At 48.0% G+C, this 23,283-nt stretch overlaps 1 protein-coding gene across 1 annotated transcript in view; it reads right to left on the bottom strand.

Moving 5' to 3' along the window:
- C2CD2 (C2 calcium dependent domain containing 2) overlaps positions 1-23,283 on the bottom strand; it is a 63,646-nt gene that overhangs the window by 27,626 nt on the left and 12,737 nt on the right. Inside the window, exons 3-6 of the mRNA XM_043874481.1 lie at positions 9,194-9,313; positions 5,892-5,996; positions 4,249-4,371; positions 1,316-1,436 (exon numbers count right to left, since the gene is read on the bottom strand). Coding sequence (XP_043730416.1) covers positions 1,316-1,436; positions 4,249-4,371; positions 5,892-5,996; positions 9,194-9,313 — 469 coding nt within the window. The remainder of the gene's footprint in view (positions 1-1,315; positions 1,437-4,248; positions 4,372-5,891; positions 5,997-9,193; positions 9,314-23,283) is intronic.

The raw sequence follows: 23,283 nt of genomic DNA, 5'->3' as shown, positions 1-23,283 counted from the left end.
CTATATCGTGTAATCAGTGAGCAACGGTAGGACTTCCTTGGTGGCTCACTGGTAAAGAAACTACTGGTCAACGCAGGGGACACAGGTTTGATCCCTGGTCTGGGAAGATTCCACACGCCGCAGAGCAACAAAGCCCATGCGCCAACAGCCAGTGAGCCCCTGCTCTAGAGCCTGGAAGCTGTAGCCGCTGAGCCTGCACACCCTAGAGCCCATGCTCCACAACAAGAGAAGTCACTGCACCCCACCGCTGGAGGGTCGCCCCCACGCCCCGCAACTAGAGAAAAGCGTGAACAGCAACAACCCAGCGCGGCCAAAATTAAAAAGATAAAGTTATATATGTATATAAAAAGCCAGTGGTGAAGGACCGGGCTGTGCTGACCCTTTATCATGCACCAGGTGGTGTTGAGAGTTCCATGCATATCCCCTTACTAATCACCACAATCACCTTCAAGAGGAGACTCAGACCCAGATGGGGACTTACTGGCAGAGGTGAGAAATGGGGCCCCCAGTCCTGGCCCACTGGGTCCCGGGCGGCCCCTCCCGCCTGCTAAGCCGTGTGGCCTCCAGAGGCGACCACTGAGTTACCGAAACAGCCACCTATGCCCAGCCCCACAGAGTCTTGGCTGTCATATGTGCTCTGCCTGCACTTCTGGAACTGGATGAATCTCCTCACAAATAAACACAAGTAACCCCTGATGTTCTCAGACAATAAAAAAGAACTCATTGCTATTCTTGGCAAAAACCACATTGCAGTGGAAAGACGTGTCCAGTCCCAGGCTCCTCGGCATCTGGAGTCTCGGCAGTGATTCAGAGTCACCCGTTCTGCAATGCTTCTGTCCTCCTCCATAGCAGCCTCTCCTGGCAACAAAGGGGCCCCCGGGGGCCCGACACCTTCGTGACACCCATAATCCCACGTGGCACCTCCTCTCCCAGGAAGAAAGGCATGCGCTGGTCAGGGATGCTTAACATGTATTTACAGCATCACCAGGAAAAGATAAAAATAGAAAGGTGGCTTCCAGGCTAGAGAAAAGGACAAAGCAAAAAGTATCTTCCTTCTTCCTTCAGCCTCCTGTGTGCAAAATCAGGACTGTGTTTCCACTGTCTTGCATCATTACTACGGTGTTCAGGAGGTCCTCTCTGCTGAAAGGCACAGATCACACTGCATACCTGATTGCCGGGAGCCACAGAAGGAAGCAAAGACCACAGACAACCCAGGAGGCAGCCCGGCCCCTCTGCTCACACTGCAGACAGTCACGTCCACAGGCAGCCGGCACCCTGCCCGCCCCTGGGTGCCTTCTGCAGCCCCATCACCCACCTGAAGCACCAGGATGGCTCAGGAGCGAGACGCGGATGTTCTTCACCAACAGTTTGAGCTCATGAGCCCTTGGGGGTTTGGGAGGGCAGGATTCCTGAGTGGATGAAGTGCGCTGCAGATGCTGCAGAAGGGAAAACGGAGAGCTGTGACTCCTGGGGAGGAGGCAGTGGCCACCGGGCACCTGTTCCAGGGAAGGGATCTTCAAGCAGACCTGTAGAGGGAGCCTGGCACTCACGCCAGCTCTGGAGCAATGTTCCCTTCTCAGGAGGGTGGAGGGTGCCAGTCATTCACAGCCGCTTCCCACAGAAAGCAAGTGGAGGAGCAAGGTGTTCACCCAGAGAGGGCGCCCCAGAGCCCCACTGTGTGGGTGGAGATGGGGTCAAGCCCAAGCCAGTCCAGGAGCTGAAGACAGAGTGGGACACGATCCCTGGGCTGCAGGCGCCCACCGCCCACCAGCAGCAAGCGGGACACCAACCAGGACACGAAGGACTGCTTCCCACCTCCGGGCAGACCCGCCATCCATGTGGGGAAGACCTAAGTGTCGGCCGGGTGCCACGCTGGGGACAGAGGAGAGGCAGGTGCCCCTGGGGCAGCTTTGTCACCTCATCCTCAAATCAGCATCGAGGCATTTCCAATGGAGAACCTCCCCAGGTTTGGGGGACCCCACCTTCAGACCAGCCTTTCCAAGCTAACTTCTGCCTCCCACTCACAGCTCTGAGTGTTCTTTAAGAGGGGCTCTTTAGACACAAATGTTTGGGAGTCCTGAGAGGCTTCTCATAGACATCACAGGCCTCTGCACAGCAAGGTCTTCCATGAGAGATCCTTAAAGCTGACTTGACCTCACGGTGCTTTCCAGGGGGATGCTCCCTAACATCTCAAGGACTGTAGTCTCCTTCAGGTCACTACCTAGAAAACACTATTGCCAATTGTGAGCTGAAGGGACTGGGTGGCCAAGAAGTCATCACAGAATCCTTAAGATCCAGGTCCCTGAGCACCGGGGACAGAGTAACCCACATGTCTGGGGTGGAGTTGCAATGCTTTCTCAATTCTGTATGTGTGATGGCTAATTTTATGTGTCAACCTGACTGGGGTTGGGGTGGGGTGCCCAGGCTTGTAGCCCACGACTAAGCAGATAAGCACGCATAACACATTATGCAATTATATGTATATAATTGGCTCACACAATTACAGAGACTCTCATGTACATAAATATATGCACACACACATCCCTTAGTTCTGTTTCTCTACAGAACCCTAATATAGTATGCATGCTATTTTGGTGTATAAACTCTGCAACTTTATTTAAAAGCATTATAGAATGCATTACAGAAGCAGGCAAGAATACTGGAGTGGGTTGCCTTTCCCTTCTCCAGAGGATCTTCCTGATCCAGGGATCAAACCTGGGTCTCCTGCATTGCAGGCCGATTCTTTACCCTCTGAGCCACCAGGGAAGCATGTATAGTCATATTGCAAACAGGCAGCTTTGATGAACTGGGAAACCGGCACGAACACCCACAAAGCCCTCACTCTGCCTGTCTGCTTACTCAGGGGCTCCTTCTGCTTCGTCAGGAGGGTGAAGCCTACTTCTTACGTTCTGATAACCCTCAGTGCCAAGAGGGAACTACACAACACTGGACACTGGTATGTGCCCAGTGAATCAGAGACATTTTGTCTCCAGACTCTACACACTCACAGCTGGTGATGCCCTAAGAGGAACCAGAGCCCAAGAGCCTGGATCAAAGTCAAATTAAGGTTATATTATCATACTTTTTTTTTTTAATATATATATATATATACATTTCATTTCTCACAGTAAGAATACTGCAGTGGCTTGCCATTCCCTCCTCCTCCAGCATTCCCTCCTGATGCTGAAGCTGACGCTCCAATACTTGAAGAGCTGACTCATTGGAAAAGACCCTGATGCTGGGAAAGATTGAAGGCAGGAGGAGAAGGGGACAACAGAGGATAAGATGTTTGGAACACTGATTCAATGGAGATGAACTTGGGCAAATTCCAGGAGATGGTGAGGGACAGGGAGGCCTGGCGTGCTGCAGTCCATGGGGTCGAAAAGAGTCAGACACGACTGGGACTGAACAACTTCGTCACACCATATGATAATAGTGGCTATTCTACCATGTCAGATAAAAATACTGGAAACGCATATGAAGGACCACTTTAGGGACTGTACATGCCTGTTTTGCATAACTATCATAAGAAGATCTGCTCATAATTGGGAGAATTAATTCATCCCAAGCAAAGGTTTTTAGATGTGCTGCCAATAAAGATGTGAGAGGACAAGCCCAGAGGCTGGCCTGGATAAATGTCATGGATGTAAATTTAGCCAGAGAGTTATTAGCAGCTAATGAGGCAGTGGTGAGGGTCCCAGAATGGGAAGGGAGGGCAGGCAGCATAGGAAGGGACCCACAGAGAGGAGACAGCCTCGTGTGTCTGCACCAAGGGAGGCAGACCTCTGAGAGGTGGTGCTGTTGGAGGCAGAGCCTGGTCACCAGGCTGTCCCTGGCCTGGGCTAAAAGCCTGTGGCTACAGTGTGCTGGCTCTGTCTGTCTTAGGGTAAGTTCCCAGGTACTTCGATCCTGGAAGGATAAGGTCTCAGACAATAGGCTCTGAGTGGACAGTGAAAAGTCGCATACTGGTCCCTGAAAATGACAGTTTCTGGGATGTCCACTTAGACGTGGACCATGCTGAGTGGCCCAGACACCTCCTCCTTCCCTCCCACGGGCCCTTGGAACCCCGCGCCCTGAACTCAAAGCTTCGCCCCAGACTGCAGTCATCACCCACCAGCAGTTGTGCAATCTCGCTCTGCCCTGGGGGGGGGGGGCAGAGGGATGGGAAGTGCCACTGATTCTCCAAGAGAGGATGACCACGGTCCCCCATGGGGTGGTGAAGCACCCGCACACGGAGAGCCGGTTTACCTGAACTTCTCGCAGGTCTGCAGACTTGGTGCTCAGAACCACCGATGGGGAGGCAGAGCTAACCAGGTGCTTCAGGATGTCCTTGAGGCTCTCAGAGACTGCCTCCGACCCAGTTACCAGGTCCTGTACAAAGAGGAGGTTGTCACCAGATCGTCTCCGAACCGGGCCGAGGGCAGAGGGCAGGCCAACACATGGCTCTCCTGATGCCCTCAACATGAAAAAAACTCCATGTTGCCGGGGCTCTGGAGTGAGTGGAAACACTCACTCGTTCTCATCTTTACTGACCTCAGAGGTCACTCATGCTCCTTACTCCCAAAAGTGGTTAAAAATAAGACACGTGCAACATAGAAATATGTCAGCATTTCCGTGTATGTTCTTCCAGTCTCTTTCCCCAAATACATACATGTGTGTTTTTTCTGTCTTGACTGACATCTGATTTTTTTTTTAATTAAAAAGTATTCAAGGGACTTGCCTGGTGGTCCAGCAGTTAGGATTCTGTGCTTCCACTGCAGAGGATATGGGTTCGATCCCTGGTTGGGGAACTAGGATCCCACATGCTGTACAAGCCCTGATCTCCCTGCTTCTGAGAAATAAACTTTTGTATTTAAAAAAAAAATTTTTTTTAATCCAAAAAGTTGAAAAGCCCAAGAATGAAAAGAAGTTTGTAGAAGAACAAAGCAGGATGACGCACACCACGAGATGTCAAGCTCTATAAGATTACAATAATTAATACCCAAAAGAAATGTGTCTATATGTTCTAGAATGTTCACACAAACTAAAAATGCAACTACCAGAGACCAGACCCATGCCCCCTGCATTGGAAGTTTGGAGTTTTAACCACTGGACCGCTGGGGAAGTCTCTGGAAGAATTTTTAAATACACATATTTCAGCTGTGGTGATAGCTTTATAACAGAATAAGAGTCTGAAATAGAGTGAAATTTCAAGAAAATATCACAAAAGCCACTGCAAAGGAATAGCGTGACAAGCTCAGTCTTCGGTGTCCATGATTTTGCATGATCTTTCCAGCAACTAAGAGTGACCGCACTTACAAGACTTAGCAGCCTGCCCCACACCCCAAATCTCACTTCCAAAGTCACTTCCCCAAACACCCAAGGCCATGGGAGCAGGGGGATGACCTTCAGATTTGAGAGGCAGCTTTGAAAGAGCTGCGAGAGAAGGGAGGTGGTGGCCTTGGGAGCCAGGTCTTGGACCCAGCCCGAGACGGAGGTGAGTGAAGCGCCCTCATGGGGAAGGAGAGCAACTGAGGCGCAGGTGTAACAGAAGGTCAAGGAAAACCTAGATGCTACCACTGCAGTGGCTCTCAGCCTCCACTGCACGAGAGGGCTTTGAAAGCTTTCCAGTCCAATCAAACCCGCCTGGGGAGGCGGGGCAGTCTTTGGGAAGTTTTAAAAGCTGCTAGGTGATTACAGGTGCAGGCCAGGTGAGAGCCTGGCATTAAATCCATGGAAGCTAGCCACCCCCACCCCACCATGCTGCGCTGTCTCTTCCCTGCCTGCCCATCCCCCAGGATCACACACCAGACGCCACCGATCAGAGGCTCCATCTCCCAGAGCTGGTAGTCACAACCTGCCCACATTCGCATATTCATGATGGGGGAAATCACAAAACCTCACAAACTGACCTCCCCTAGGACTTTGGGCTGGACTGTGATGGCCATCTCTGGGGCGCTGATGAAGGACCAGTTGATCTGAATGTCCTCCCTCTTCTCCTTCATGTGGAGCTCCAGCTGTTTAAAAAAAAAAAAAAGGATTATTGGAGGACTGCTCTCTCCACCGGAGCCTGGATCTATGTCTGTGTGTTCATTGATTTTCTTAGACAGTGGCTTGTCCCTTGCCTTGGCACGCTGTGTGTTTCAAAATGGCAAAGAGGGTCCCCAGTTCCTGCTGTGTAGCCCACCCCATCCCCACCAGCTCCTTCCTCTGCCTTAACCAGCCACTCAGAGAGGAACACCAGGGTCAGGGCTGAACACCAGATGTCATGAAAACCCTGCAAATCCTCTGCTTTGCAGCTCTCTTCTGCGAGCATCACCAAGACATACTGGAGCCGGAGGGACAGAGAAGGGAGCCGGGATGCCTTGTCCATTCCCACACACTCACACGGCCCCCTCCCCTCACCCCACCCAGGATTGTATGCATGGGCGAATCAGCACTCTTATCCTCTCTTGCCTGGGCCACTGCACAACCTCCATATGGACTCCAATCTCTCCCAGGGCCCCATCCAGCCCTGCCTGTAAGTCATGGCAGAACCATGTACTGCCCCCCGCCACCCCCCACAAAGACAAGCATGCTCCTCGGAACCTGTGAATAGATTTCCTCACATGGCAAAAGGGACTCTGCACGTGTGATCAGGGTAAGGACACTGAGGTGCGGAGACAATCCTGCATGATTCCAGTGAGCCCACAGAGGTATAGGAGCCCTTAAAGATGGAATGGGAAGACAGAAGAACATGCGGAGAGAGGAGACTTGAAGACAGAGGAGGATGCCAGAAGCCCAAGGGTAAGGTTGCCTCTAGAAGCTGGGACCTACCCTCAGTGGACAGCCAGCCAGAAATTGGACCCTCAGTCCAACAACCATAAGGAGCTGAATTCTGCCAACAATGGGTGAGCAAGGAAACAGATTCCCTCCAGTGCTCCCAGAAAGGAAGGCAGCCCACCAGCACCAGGATTTTAGCCCATGTTGGACATTACACCTCCAGATTGGTGATGTGATAAATGTGTGCCATTTTCAGCTAAGATGTGGTGATTTGCTTCAGCAGCCACAGCAAGCTAAGCTACCATCCCTCCTTCTTCAGCAGGAGACTCCTTCTAAAGCCAAAGTCTTGACCCTTCCCATCTCTATGCTTCCTCCCACCACTCAGGGAAAGGGAAGGAAAGGATGGCTGTAGAATTGTTTTCTCAATACTGGGTCCTCCCACTCATGCTAGCAACCAGGTAAGACAAAGGATGCTCCTGTTGCCCTGTAATTCTGGGCGACTCTAGCAAAAGTGCACTTTAATTTCATTGCCACAGTCCCTGAGTTGTTCCATCAGGTTGGGGAGAGGGGGTAGCTGCTGGTCTCTATGTAGTTTTTATCTGAAGAACAAGAGAGGAGGGAATGCCTCCTGCCATGAGCATTAATAATTCACCAACCTCTAGCAGCTGCTTCTGCTTTGAGAGGTAACCCACAGGCTGCCTTTAAACTGTGTTAAGAGATCAAAGACACAATTGAATTACCTGTGTCTGAGCTGTGTAAAATGGCACATTAACAGCATCTCAGAAAACATGTTTCTTTGGTGAATGTTTGTGGCCTTGCTGAACTCACCCCATCCTGAACACATCCCAGACTTTAACACTATCTTCTAACCACACTGTCCAAAAAACTAGGGGAAGCAGGAGGGCTTTAACATCTGACAAGTCCATAAGGTCAACTTAACTTCCCTGACTCTTGAAAACGGATAGGGGTGGGGGATGGATTTCAGAAAAAAAGCCATTTAGGTAGCTGGAAATTTTTGTTTGTCCTGGTTGTTTAAAACCATGTCTTTTAAGAAAACCAAATGGAATAATCTCTTCTTGTGGTTGAGAATCTTGAAAGATTTGGGCTCATCCCCCAAATTAGCAGCCAAGCACAAGTTGAATTGGCAGTTACCCCTGAACAGACCCAGAAATTCACAATTTCTATATGTGAGCTAAACAAGAGCATCAGTGAACTTCTACTCTGCGTGTGATATACACAGTTTTCTGATGGGTTAGTCACCCAGAAGCTTCACTAAGTCTATTATAATTATCATCTCTATTTATAATTGTTCAATGTATAAAAATATATCAGTTATAAAAGTTACATACTATGTGTCTATTACAATCATTATAATAATGTCTATTATCCAAAAATAATGGTGATACTCATTTTCTAACATAATAATAATGAGCGTTTTAAAGTTGATTTTTTTCAAACACTAAAAGGAAGAATGCTAAGTCCAGACCTTGAGCTGTTTTTCCAAGCTGCAGGGGACTTTCAAAGGCCAGCACCTAATTCCAAATTATTAACAGAACCACCTTCCTCATCTCAGATGCCATCATCCTCAACCCAACAGTCAACAACATCTTGGACATGTGCCTTGAAAAATCTCCCACATTTGATAGATGGAAACTCTGAATTCATTATATATATGTATATACATATATATAATACATATGTGTGTATATATGGTGGTTTTGGCAGTTTAGTCACTAAGCCGTGTCCGACTCTTGCAACCCCATGGACTGTGGCCCGCCAGGCTCCTCTGTCCATGGGGATTCTCCAGGCAAAAATACTGAAGTGGGTTGCATTTCCTTCCCCAGGTGTGTATATATATATGTGTGTGTGTGTGTATATATGCCTGTGTATACACCTAAGTGTATATATACCTATGTGTGTATATATATGTGTGCATATACCTGTGTGTGTATCCATGTGTATATATGTGTGTATATATACCTATGTGTGTATATACATGTGTGTATTTATTTATTTATTTGGAGTGGGTAGCCTTTCCCTTCTCCAGGGAAATTTCCCCACCCAGGGATCAACCCAGATCCCCAGCATTGCAGGTGGATTCTTAACCAGCTGAGCCACAAGGGAAGCCCAAGAATACTGGAGTGGGTAGCCTATCCCTTCTCCAGTGGATCTTCCTGACCCAGGAATTGAACCAGGGTCTCCTGCATTGCAGGCAGATTCTTTACCAACTGAGCTTTCAGGGAAACCCATGTGTATTTATACATAAACCTATTACATGCACACTTTTGTATTTCCCACAAAGACAATATAATATGAAGGGAACAGTCTGAAACTAATGAAATGAACAGTAATTAATGAAAACAGGAGCATTCACATCTGTGACAGCGCTCCACTCACCCTACAGATTTATGAAAACTGTCTTCCTAGGACAGACTCAGTCTCCCAATTTTACCTGCAGATGGAGCGGAGAGAGCCGCACGCCATACAGCGAGCGCCCCGTGTCCTCAGACGAGGGCGGCCCCGCGCTGACCAGGAACTGGATGGTCTCACCCAGCACGTGACAAAACACCACCTGGAGGAGGGAGCAGAGAACACCGAACTTTACGCCAGAGAGAGGAGAGCGTGCGCCTTGCCCATCTTCATTTCACTGAACAAAACAACCTGGACTCTCTAGACCAGCAAGCATGAGAACTCAGTCTCAAACGTGGGTGAATATCTAGATGCATATTTTCTATTACACCAGAGCTTAAACTAGAAACAATACTTCAAATCTTTTCTTTCTGATGTATTCTCAGGACTTGCCCAAATCTAGTTAGAATCTTTCCACACAATTTTTTTTTCCTTTAAATATTTCTTTTTTCTATTTCTTCATGCAGATGATTTTTAAATTTCCTGGGCAATTTATTCATATGGTGTGAAAGCCATTAGCCATCATCTCTCACTGAAAAATGAGCCTTAAAAAAGAAAATTAGTTCTGGATGTTTCCAGGTGAAAATTCTTTTAAAGTACCTAGAACACAAGAAATTGTTTCTATTTAAATATATTGTAAACTATTGTGGTTTACAAAGATGTGGGGATAATTGAAAGAACTGTGAAATATTGAACGGTTACAAAATGATACAGTCTTAACAAAAATAGAGTTATTAAAAGAAGCTCATTTAAAAACCTAGGAGACAAAGCAGTTACATCAGGAACAAACCAGACCATGTTCCTGACATAAATCACAAAGCATTTTAGACAGGGGGCCGTGAATGCTGTCACTGCCCAGGGAAGCATTCGGTCCCTGCCAGCGAGTCCCCACAGGAGCAGACCTTCCCAAATGAGGGACCGGCCACGCTCCCGGCAGGACGCCAAGCGAGCCCAGAGCAGGTCGACTAGAGGCCAGGTGTGCCTGGCAGAGGGGTGGTGGGGAGGATGAGGGGTGTCTGGTAGGGGGTCTGCGTGTCTGGCCAAAGTCAAGGCATCAGAGGCTGAGAGGAAGGCAAGATGGACCCCCACATTCCCAAGGGAACAGCTGACCCCCACACTGGATGGTGTCACTTGGGAAGGAAGGAAAAATTCTTTAACTCTCTGGTGGATTTAGAACCTAAAATACCAAGTAGAAAGATTAACAAAACAGTTATTTTGTCAGGGCAACTGCTATTTCACAAAGTTCAGGCTGAAAACATGTCTCCCTCCCCACTCCTGATCCCCGGCTCCCTGGCCCCCTCACAGGCATAGCCCCACTCGGAGCCCACCTGCCCCTCCAAAAATGACCTGACCTGTACTACACAGGGAGACCCCAGCAAGGGGTCCATTTCCAGGGTCCACTATAAAAGCTTTTGGCAGCATAGCGTTAGAAAAAGAGAACCTTGGTGGGAGGGGGAATCGGGATGGGGAATACGTGTAAATCTATGGCTGATTCATATCAATGTATGACAAAACCCACTGAAATGTTGTGAAGTAATTAGCCTCCAACTAATAAAAAATTAAAAAAAAAAAAAAAAGAAAAAGAGAACCTTGCCTTTTCTAAATACTGGCAGAAAATTGCACAACCCTTATTTTCATCCGTTGTTGTAAAGGCCCTCTCTGAGGACTGACTTATGCAGATTAGTTACATATCTTCATCATGTTATTGCATCTCCAGAGTTCATCAAAGGTTAGAACAAAAAAATGTTTGTATAAGAAATGTCGCCTATTCACTTTAAAAATAAATGCTCTGTAAACAGTCCTTGGAGGAGGAATGTATTTTGATACCGGATGAGTTACACACACACAAGTGACATGATAGACAGAAAATTCTGTCCTTTGTCTCAAGAGCTGAGGTCGTTTTACTCCTTAAAGTAAAAAAAAAAAAAAAAAAAAAAAATAGTCAGTGATTGGTTGACTTCTGTTCTTTCTATGGAACTTTCTATATGAAGCTAATTAGAACGTCACTGAGAACCTTGACAGATTCATTAGCGCCCTGCCTCAAGGAAGAGTTTGGTTTCTGTTTGTATTCAGTTCTACAAAAAGCTGGACCCCTCTGCTGATCCAGTGGTTAAGAATCCATGGGGGCAGCCTAGATGGGAGGTGAGTTTGGGGGAGAATGGGAGAGTTGGGGTGAGTTTGGCTGAGTCCCTTCGCTGTTCACTGAAACGATCACAGTATTGTTTATTACTTGACTATACACCAACACAAAGTTAAAAGTAACTATAAGAAAAGAATAGAATCTGCTTGCCAATGCAAGGGACACGGGTTCCACCCTTGGTCAGGGAAGATTCCAGATGCCTCAGGGCAACTAAGCTCATGTGCCACAGCTACGGAGCCCCTGCTCTGCAACAAGAGGAGCCACTGCTATGAGAGGCTGCAAACCACAGCTGGAGAAAGCCTGCGTGCAGCACTGCAGTCAAAAATAAATCCATTAATTAATTTTAAGAAAGAATGAAAAAAAAATTTTTTTTTTAAGTTACCCCACTGCTTCCTTTCTGATACACAGATAGCTGAAGCACCTGGTTAAAAGCAATTAAACCAATACTCCAGCATAGATTTTAAGACTTCAAAACTTCTAGAATGCAAGCCTCAAAGGTCACAATTACCATTCACGTCACATCTGGAAACTAGGTGCAATCATTAAAAACGGGACACCTTTTGCAGAGATCCCTGAGAGCCCTATGCCAATGCTCTCAGTAACACCTGTCATATGGACCAACCGTTTCTTGGCCTCTCTTCAGTGTTCAGCTGAAAAACCTAATTAAAACAACTATCTGATCATATTCAAGATGGGCAAACAAAATGCCCCCCACCATTCCTACGGGTCCAGTTGGGAGGGATAATGACCAGGGCTAGCCTCTGCTCCTCCACCCTGAGAGTAAAAGTCCCATTTGTCAAATGGACCAGAACAAAATGGAAAAGAGATTTTAAATATAAGTAATCTTCTTTCAGGGCATTATGGTGTTTTATACACAATGGGGATTAAATGATCTCAACCCAGGCAAATGGTGGCCAGGCCGTCCCTGTAACCAAGGGGTCCCCTCTTGGAATGGCAGAAGGCAGGATCACCCGATGCAAGGTCAAGCAGACCCTTCCAACCAGGGCCAGAGTGACCAGGGTTGATGTCTATTTAAATATGGATGAACAGGTAGAGACCCTGATCTTGACCCTATAGTCTCCCTACCCCAAACACAGACCTGTTCATGAGGCTTCCTTCTGAAGTTTATACATTAGGTCCTCAGAGCATCCCAATTACACTGAGCTGTTTAATATGGCTTGGGCTTCCCAGGTGCATGTGTGCTAAGTCACTTTACTCATGTCCGATTCTCTGTTGTTTAGTTGCTCAGCTGTGTCCAACTCTTTTGCGACCCTATGGACTGCAGCCTGCCAGGCTCCTCTGTCCATGGGATTCTCCAGGCAAGAATACTGGAGTGGGTTGCCATGCCTTCCTCCAAGAGATCCTCCCGACCCAGGGATTGAACCTAACTGGCTCAGTGGTAAAGAATCTGCCTGCCAATGCAGGAGATGCAGTAAACACAGGTTTGATCCCTGGGACCATAAAGAAGGCTGGAGGATGAAGAACTCATGCTTTCAAATTGTGGTGTTGGAGAAGACTCTTGAGAGTCTGTTGGACTGCATGGAGATCAAACCAGTCAATCCTAAAGGAAATCAAGCCTGAATATTCATTGGAAGGACTGATGCTAAAGCTGAAGCTCCAATACTTTGGCCTGATGTGAAGAGCCAACCCATTGATTGGAAAAGACCTTGATGCTGGGAAATATTGAAGGCAAAAGGAGGAGAGGGCAGGAGAGGATGAGAAGGTTGGATAGCATCATTGACTCAATGGATATGAGGCTCCCAGCAAACTCTGGGAGATGGTGAAGGACAGGGAAGCCTGACACACTGCATGGGGTCTCAAAGAGTCAGACACGACTGAGGGACTCAACAACAATTGCCCCAGCTCCTCCTTCTCTGAGAACATTCTAGAGAACTGGAAATAATTTCATTACTTTTGTAATGAAATTAGAACTAATTAGAACTAATGAAATTAGTTCCTAGTTTCAAAAGAACTAGGAACACAGCTGATAAAAGGGACCTAAAAGGTTTATGTCACTGAATAGCTTTCACTTTAATCAGACTACATGACATCATGGAGAAAGAAATTCAAAATAAAACAGAAGAAATGACCTTTCACTAATCATTCAGAATTCTTGGTCAGGTTTCCGACCCAACTCTGCACCCAGTCTTGGTCATATAAATATTCTTTAAGATGGCACGCATGTGTGTGTGTGCTCAGTCAATAAGTTGTGTCCAACTCCTTTGTGATCCTATGGACTGTAGGATGGGATTCTTCAGGCAAGAATACTGGAGTGGGTTGCCACGCCCTCCTCCAGGGGCTCTTCCCAGCCCAGGGATCGAACGAACGTCTCCTGTGTCTCCTGCACTGCAAGCAGATTCTTTACCACTGAGCCACTGAGATGGCATGAGTCTGATATAAAATATTACTTCTATTCTGGAACAGAAACTCATTTTAAAAAGTAAAGTGTCATTGGCTTAAAATTCTCAAAACATCTATAAAGCTAACCCTATTGCCTGCTTGTTCACAACACATGGCTGAAGATATATTTTCATATGCTATCTCCCAGTGGGCTAGGGGCTTCCCTTGTGGCTCAGCTGGTAAAGAATCCGCCTGCATTGCAGGAGACCCACGTTCGATCCCTGGGTTGAGAAGATCCCCTGGAGAAGGGAACGGCTACCCACTCCAGCATTCTGGCCTGGAGAATGTCCAGGACTGTATGGTCCACGGGGTCACAAAGAGTTGGACACAACTAAGAGACTTTCACTTCACCTCACTTCACTTCACTTCCCAGTAGACTGAGGTGAAAAATGCTGGAAACAAGATGGCAGCCAGCCCCAGGGAATGCTGGGTAGATGCTCTATTTCATCCCCTCGAGGGGTGTGCCTTGGACCACACAGGCTCTGACACCCCACCCCCACCCATACTCTCCATCACTTGTTTGGATTCTTTAAAATGAACAATGAGGCTTTGAAACTGTGGTGCTGGAGAATGCTCTTGAGAGGCCCTTGGATGGCAAGGAGATCAAACCAGTCAATCCTAAAGGAAGTCAACACTGAATATTCATTGGAAGGACTGATGCTGAAGCTCCAATACTCTGGCCACCTGATGCAAAGAGTCGACTCACTGGAAAAGCCCCCGATGCTGGGAAAGATTGAGGGCAAGAAGAGAAGAGGGTGACAGAGGATGAGATGGTTGGATGGCATCATCGACTCAATGGACATGAGTCTGCAGTCCAAGGGGTCACAAAGAGTCAAACACGAATGAATGACTGAACAACAACACTACCAGGAGGTATTGTTACTACATAAAGCAGCTTAATGTGGGCCTTCCTTGGCTTAAAAATCCGAGAATGTGTTCTCCTCCATGGTCTCTGTGCATTAAAAGACACATACAAGACACTGCGTCTAAAGTGAGGGCAGGAGCGAGCTGGGTCTTTTCCAGGCTGGCCATTTGTGCTCTAGTGCTCTACTCAGCCATATCTTCACCATTAGCCACTGCCTGTTTTCATTCCAATCCCAAAGAAAGGCAATCCCAAAGAACGCTCAAACTACTGCATACGCTAGTAAAGTAATGCTCAAAATTCTCCAGGCCGGGCTTCAGCAATACGTGAACCGTGAACTTCCAGATGTTCAAGTTGGATTTAGAAAAGGCAGAGGAACCAGAGATCAAATTGCCAACATCCGCTGGATCATCGAAAAAGCAAGAGACTTCCAGAAAAACATCTACTTCTGCTTTATTGACTATGCCAAAGCCTTTGACTGTGTGGATCATGATAAACTGTGGAAAATTCTGAAAGAGATGGGAATACCAGACCACCTGACCTGCCTCTTGAGAAACCCATACGCAGGTCAGGAAGCAACAGTTAGAACTGGACATGGAACAACAGACGGGTTGCAAATAGGAAAAGGAGTGCATCAAGGCTGTATACTGTCACCCTGCTTATTTAACGTACATGCAGAGTACATCATGAGAAACGCTGGGCTGGAGGAAGCACAAGCTGGAATCAAGATTGCCAGGAGAAATATCAATAACCTCAGATATGCAGATGACACCACCCTTATGGCACAAAGTGAAGAGGAACTAAAAAGCCTCTTGATGAAAGTGAAAGAGGAGCGTGAAAAAGTTGGCTTAAAGCTCAGCATTCAGAAAACCAAGATCATGGCATCTGGTCCCATCACCTCATGGGAAATAGATGGGGAAACAGTGGAAATAGTGTCAGACTTTATTTTTTTGGACTCCAAAATCACTGCAGATGGTGATTGCAGCCATGAAATTAAAAGACACTTACTCCTTGGAAGGAAAGTTACAACCAACCTAGACAGCATATTAAAAAGCAGGGACATTACTTTGCCAACAAAGGTTTGTCTAGTCAAGGCTATGGTTTTTCCAGTGGTCATGTATGGATGTGAGAGTAGGACTGTGAAGAAAGCTGAGCACCGAAGAATTGATGCTTTTGAACTGTGGTGTTGGAGAAGACTCTTGAGAGTCCCTTGGACTGCAAGGAGATCCAACCAGTCCATCCTAAAGGAGATCAGTCCTGGGCGTTCATTGGAGGGACTGATGCTGAAGCTGAAAGTCCAGTACTTTGGCCACCTCATGTGAAGAGTTGACTCATTGGAAAAGAACCTGATGCTGGGAGGGATTGGGGGCAGGAAGAGAAGGGGATGATAGAGGATGAGATGGCTGGATAGCATCACTGACTCGATGGACATGAGTTTGAGTAGACTCCGGGAGTTGGTGATGGACAGGGAGGCCTGGCATGCTGCGATTCATGGGGTCGCAAAGAGTCAGACAGGACTGAGCAACTAAACTGAACTGAACTGTGTTCCAACTCACAAACAAACCCCCAGCTTGCCCGAGGGTCTTTTCACCAGTCTACACCAGGCAAAGTACCTGAGGGTTGATTCAGCCCAGATTCCATCTGCCTCCCTCAAACAAACAGGTGGCCCTCCCAGAGCCTCTGCTCCCATTCCAACCTCAAAGGGTGGGGCCCCCAGGAAGGAATCTCTCACCTGCCTCTGGAAAGACTCTGCTTCAAAACAGTTTCACAAGCTGTTAGAATTTTACCATAAATACCAGGCTAATGGGGTACCTGGAATTTCAAGTCATGCAAAACCAAAAAAAAAAAAAGAAAAGTCAATTAGCTCCATGGTGGCTTAGTGGTAAAGAATCTGCCTGTCACTGCAGGGGACACCAGTTCCGTTCCTGGGTGGAGAAGATCCTACATGCTGCAGGGCAACTAAGCCCGTGCACCAAACTACTGAGCCTGTGCTTTAGAGCCCAGGAGCTGCAACTACTGAAGCCCGTGTGCCTAGAGCCCATGCTCTGCAAAGAGAGAAGCCGCTGTGACAAGCAGCTGTTGCACCATAACTAGAGAGTAGTCCCCGCTCGCTACAACTAGGTAAAAGTCCCTGCCCAGCAATGAAGACCCAGCACAACCAAAAATAAATAAATAAATATTCCCTCATCCAAAAAAAAAAGTCAACCAAATTTCCTATTTGCAACTACAACTTTGTGTTCCACTACCCTGGCAAAGGAGAAGGGGGTGACGGAGGATAAGATGGATGGATGGATGGACAAGAACTTGGGCAAACTCTGGGAGATGGTGAGGGACAGACAGGACTGGTGTGCTGCAGTCCATGCGGCTGCAAAGTCAGACATGACCTAGTGACTGACAACAATACCCTTGCAAAGTAAGGGGTTCACCAAGGTTTGGAGAGAGAAGAGGAGACCCCAGAATCTCTCAGAGTGTATTTTAGTGTATAAATGTATAACAGACAGCCTTTGATCTAAAAAGTCCATGTGTTCAGAGTACACAATTCATATCCAGGGAGCGTTGCGGGGTTTCCCGACATATCACGTGGAATAAGATTCTGGGGGAAATTCCAAGCGAATGCCTCAATCTGTTTGTTGCCATGGTTTCATGGAAGCAAAGGATGGTTAGTGCTTTTCAGTTCCCCCTTTTCCGTCTTCCCTCTTTCCTAGGGAGGGTGGGAGATTAAGTGAAATGATAAATGTAAAATGATAATAAAAAAGGAAAGAATAATAGTAACAGCACCATTTATGGTGTATCACAGTCAGAGCCTGTTTCTGGAGGCTGACTCAGGTTCAATTACAGCCTCTGCTTATTCAGTGGTTCTTAGTTCCCTCACCGGTCTCTCTCTGCCTAGGCCTCCCTCTCTATACAAAGGTCACCATGCTTCCTTGGGTAAAGGAGAGCTGTGGGTGCTAAGGAGAACAGACAGAGCCGTTATAGCCCGGTGACATCAGGAGCAGGTCCCTGCAGGTGGTTCACCTTTACAGACACAGCCCGTGGCTCAGAGGGAGAAGGAAATACCCAGGACAAGCTTGGAGCCAGCCTGGATCTCTCTGACTTCTAGATCTTCCTCCAGTCTGAGTGGATTGTTGTTTATTTAAAACTTTAACCTGCAGCTGATCACTGCACCATTAGAAGCCTCTGTTTATTTATAAATGATACAGACAACAAAGCTAATTCATACTTTTCATGGGGGTGGGGCCACCCACCAAGGTAAGCATCACTGCAGTCCCTCAGCACTGATGTCTGTTGCTTTCCCCAGTGAGCTTTCAGCATACTGTTTACGGGGACACTCACCACGCTTGCTAAGGAAATGCGTGGCCTTTGCAGTGAGTGCCTGTCCCGCACAATCTGCCTAGCCCCGGTTCATGTTCAGGGAGCTCAAATGCTGCCCGTGTAGACCTCATGTCTCCACAGATGCGCCAGGAGGGGCCCCTGCTCCCACCTGAGGACGAAGGGCTGCTCTCGGGCCACTTGCAATACAGAAATTAAGTCTCCATCTTCTGGGTCAAACATTCTGGAGCAAAGCTCTTCCAGGACATGAGCAAAGAGAATGCAGCTGAAACTTGTTGCTCTTGTGCAAGTGTGTAATTACAGTCTGGGAGAGAGAAATGTGCTTGGGGCGTGTTGGGACTGGAAGGGAGGACACAGAGAGTCCTGCAGAGAAGTTGAAGGGCGATGCCTTGCTCCACAAGTCCTGCAGACAGGGGTGCTTCCAGTCGCCACCTTGAATAGATGCCCTTCCAGAGGAACACAGCTGCCCTGTCCCAGAAGCACCCCCTTAGAGAAATGCCCCAGCCTCTGGTAGGCTTGTCTCTTGGGATAAATATTTGGTGGTGTCCTCAGCTCATGGCACACAGCTTCCAAAACCCTTGGAATCTCCGGAGTGATGAGAATGTCTTTTGGATGCTAAGGAGATACTGGCGGGGGGCCTTTAGAGAACAACGGGAGGCAGGCAGGAGGTTCCCACAATCAAGGTGTGATGAGAGGGGAGAAGCTTTGCCACCTGGAGCTCAGGGGAATGGACAGGGACTAGAGATGGGATCACAGACCCACGGCCTGTGGTTTAATCAGACGTCCTCTGTGATGGAACCTCCATAAAACCCTTTAACAATGGGGTTCAGAGAGCATCTGGTCCTGGAAGGGTGGTACACGTGCAGGGCGTGGAAGTTCCCGTCCCTTCTCCCTTCCCTGCTCTGCCATTTGTCTGTCTCTGAGCTGTGTTCTTTATAACACACGGGTAATAGTAAGGAAGGGCTTTCCAGGTGGCTCAGTGGTAAAGCACCCTCCTGCAATCCAGGAGACCCAGGTTCGATGCTTGTGTGCGCAAGATCCCTTGGATGGTAACCCACTCCAGTATTTTTGCCTGGGAAATCCCATGGACAGAGGAGCCTGTGGGCTGCAGTCCATGAGGTCACGAGTCAGACACGACTGAGCAAGTAAACAACAACAACAGTAAGTAAACTGCTTTCCCAAGTTCTGTGAGCTGTTCTAGCATCAGGAGGGTTTGTGGGAACCTCCAACTTTATAGCCAGTTGGTGGGTACAGGAGGCCCAGACCTCGGCTTGGCATCTGAAATAGGGGGCAGTCTTGTGGGACTGAGCCCTTTCACCTGAGGGGTCTGCACTGTAGTTAGTGCCAGCATTGAATTGAATTGTAGGACACCCAGCTGGTGTTCAGAGGATTGGAGGACTGCTTGTTGGGTGGAAGAAAAAATGCACACATTTGGTGTCAAAAGAGTCCTAAGTAAACCACTGAGAGGTCCCCATTCAGCCCTGGCTGCAGGGTGTGGAATGTGTAGCTCCCACGGGTCCTGACGACTCTGATGCTCTGAGCCATGCAAGACCCCACTCTCTGTGCAGGCCCGGGGCGGGGGGCTTGCTGATGAACAGACATTTGCAAAGGTGGTTACTCTGGCACACAGGGGTCTTCAGGGGCTGCAGGAGGTCAGAGCACAGAGCACTTGGAGGGTGGGGGAGGCCCAGTTCTGTTTTGGGGGGTCCTGCAGGGAGACTCAAGTCCAAACCCAAGTAAGGAAGATATCCACAAAGGGAGACCAGAGCCCCATTCTCATCTGATCCAAGCCCCATTCAAGTCTTGATCCAAGACGTGACTACACACCAGCCCCCTTGTCCAGGCAGATTCATCCTCTTCGTTACCTCAAACACCACCCACATGTCCCTTGTCAGGGCTGAGACAGGAGGATGAGAAACATGAGCCCTGATGCTCTGTGGGGAGCAGAGAAAGGGCAGGGCAGGGTGGGCGGGGGGACGTCCTAGAATCTCCTGTCTGTATTCCTTGGACACGTTCTGTTTGCATCCTGAGGTTCTGCTGTGGATTTTCCCTTCTCAGGAATTGGATTCAGGATTGGTACAGGATTCAATCTAAGTTTGGAGACCCCAGGGGTAGTTCAGACCCTGAAAGGAAGAAGGCACTGTCATCAGCTCCTGGGATAATGTCTGTCCTTCATTTAACTTGTGGATATTTGGGAACCTCCCATGGGGACAGGTTACAAGAGAAATTGACTAGCCAGGTTCGATTGCTTTGAGAGTGGGTACCCTGAAATGGGCTGTGGCCAGTCAAGATGCATGTCCAAGAGAGGAAGAGGTTGCGTACAGGATCCAAGCACTTGGGGGTATCCTGCTCCCCACTTCCCAGGGGCCAGGTGGATCCCCACAGGGCCCCTGAGCTGGTTCCCTGGGACCACGACACTCAACCCACTTTCCTGCATTGCTCAGGGGGCTGGGTGCCTGCCCAAGAGGAGGGCCCTGATGCCAGCACAAAGGTACTGGCAGGCGCTCAGGTCCTCTCTGGCCAAGAAAACACAGGAGTCAAGAACTATGAAGAAACTTGTCAAAGAAAACAAGATTGTGTGCACTTCCCAGAAGTTTACTGGGTGAAAAGCTTCCTAGAACACAGTGTGGACTGCTGCCCGTGGTCCCACCTGCAGGGAGCAGAGGAAGGAGGGTTGAGAGCAAGGAGAAAGAGGGCAGACTTAAAAAACTTTATGCAGGGCTTCCCTGGTGGTCCCATGGTTAAGAATCCACCTTGCAACGCAAGGGACACCTGTTTGATCCCTGGTCTGGGAAGATCCCACACGCTGGGGAGCAACTAAGCCCATGTACCATGACTGCTGAGGCCACGAGCTGCAACCACTGAAGCCTGTGTACCTGGAGCCCGTGATCTGCAACAGGAGAAGCCACTGCAATGAGAAGCCTGCACACCGCAGCCAAGAGCAGCCTCCCACTTACCCCTGCTAGAGGAAGCCCGAGGGCAGCAGCAGAGACCCAGCATGACCACAGTAAAAATTAATTAAGTGTTTAAAAAAGAGTTAATGATGGGCTTAAAAAAAAAAAAAAAGCCTGTGTACTTCTATACGTTGTTTTCAACTTTTTGATGGGTGTGCAATATTTCTGCCATGGTATTAAAACAAACACAGTTTAACCATCCACTTTCCAAAGGCAGCGTTTCTGGCACCATCTATATATCAGGACCTTTAAAAATGGTCTGTGGCCATTTCTAATCCCTGCTCCCTCCCCAGCATCTCCAGGCCAGTCTCTGAGCTCTGTTCTCTTAATACTGACAGTGTCAGAAATCAGCTAACAGAAACTGTCCACCACAAAGGGACTTGAGGCTTATTTGTCAATAATAGGGTACTCAATCAATGCACAGGGGCACATCCCAAGCAGGGGACTCAGGCAGGTCAGGCCTACAGGAAGCTGCCCCCAGACCCCTAGCTTCTGACACCCGGGCACTGCACCATCTGCTCACAGGGCCCCTTCCAGCTCTCACGGGCTGCACTGGTGCCAGCATCCTGCCTTGTTGCCACCAGTTTTCTCCCAACATCTCCCAGGGATTTCCCATGCTTCCTGCAGGGGTTATGGAGCTCTGAGACTCCAGGATCCACCAGGGCATGGGGACAGAGAGCCCTTCTGCACCTCCAGGGCAAAGGACGCTGGGTCAGTGCCTGGGTGACCGATTCTGGAATCCATGGTGGAGCCGACTGTGTGTACCTACAACCCAGGACCCCCACACCTGCCGCAGAGATACTCCCAGGCTTGAGTCTGAGGACTCAGGAGACAGTTCAGGGCAGCTTTGCTGCACTTGTGAAAAACAGAAAACCATCTCACTGTTCATCTGCGGAAGGTGGGCAAAGCTGCCCTTGTCCACCGAGTCGTAAACCGCAGTTCCAGCTAATGAACTGTTGCTGCTAATTCACGTCAGCTGTGTCTGACTCTGTGCGACCCCATAGATGGCAGCCCACCAGGCTCCCCCGTACCTGGGATTCTCTAGGCAAGAACACTGGAGTGGGTTGCCATTTCCTTCTCCAATGTATGAAAGTGAAAAGTGAAAGTGAAGTCGCTCAGTCATGTCTGACTTAGTGACCCCTTGGACTGCAGCCTACCAGACTCCTCCATCCAGGGGATTTTCCAGGCAAGAGTACTGGAGTGGGGTGCCATTGCCTTCTCCAGCTAATGAACTAGAGACCCCAAAATCAACCTGGGTGAACATTCAAACTGCCATGTTCTTATAAAGAGAAAGCTTATTGTGAAAATGTACATACAAAACAATAAACACTTGAAATGTACAAATGATGTTCTAGCTGACCCGGGGTGGGGGTGGGTGGGGACACACAAGGACCAGATTCCAGGGGCTGGGTGGGAGCTCCTTCTGGGCCCAGGGGCCACCCAGGTATCTCCTCCTCACAGTCTGCTAAATGGTATGCATTTAACTTGACAATAAAATATCAAGATCCAAGGGGAAGCTTATACTTAAGAGTCTCTCAGCACTTCACAGAGACTTTTTATTAAAAAAAATTATTCCCATTTTTTATGGTAGTTGACCAATGTAACAAGTAATTTCAGCCTGTAAACTGTTAGCAACTACAATATAAACTCTGTGTAATAGCTAAATGGCTAAAATCTATATATCATGCTACAGAATTATTCACATATTGCTTATAACTGCACCTATATAAGTCTAGAGCTTCCCTGGTGGCCCAGTGGTAAGGAACCCGCCTGCCAGGACAGGAGACATGGGTTCCATCCCCAGGTCAGGAAGATCCCCTGGAGAAGGAAATGGCAACCCACTCCAGTATTCTTGCCTGGGAAATCCCTTGGACAGAGGAGCCTGGCGGGCTGCAGTCCTTGGGGTGACGGAGTCGGAAATGACTTAGTGATTAAACAACATTTTATATGTTTATAATTTAATAAAATGTATATGTATATAAATTTATGTGTAATCTGATCAGTTAAACTATACAATCAAATGGCTTTTAAATATATTAAATATATGTTAAATATATTTCACATTGTTGTACGAACATCACCAGCACCACCTTTAGAACATTTCATCACCCCCTAAAATCCCACCCCTATTAGCAGTCACTGTTCACAGCCCACTCCCAGGCCCTGGACACCGCCTGTCTACTTTCTGTCTCTATTGATTTATGTATTCTGACTATTTCATGTAAATGGAATCTTGTAATATGTGTCAGGTCTGGCTTCTATCGCTTAGTGGAATGTCTACAAGGCTCATCCACGTGGGAGCACGTGTCAGAATCGCATTCCTTCATGAGGCCAAATAATACTCCATCATGTGGGAATGCCATATTTTATTTATCCATTCATCAATGATGGGCCATATTTTATTTATTTTTTTGGTGTAAGAGGTCTGGCATTTTCAATAATTCTAA

The sequence above is a fragment of the Cervus elaphus genome, chromosome 19 (genome assembly GCF_910594005.1).
Source record: "Cervus elaphus chromosome 19, mCerEla1.1, whole genome shotgun sequence".
NCBI classification, from domain to species: Eukaryota; Metazoa; Chordata; class Mammalia; order Artiodactyla; family Cervidae; genus Cervus; species Cervus elaphus.
Note: the sequence above shows the minus strand (reverse complement) of the source record. Positions and strands in the feature narration are given on the sequence as shown.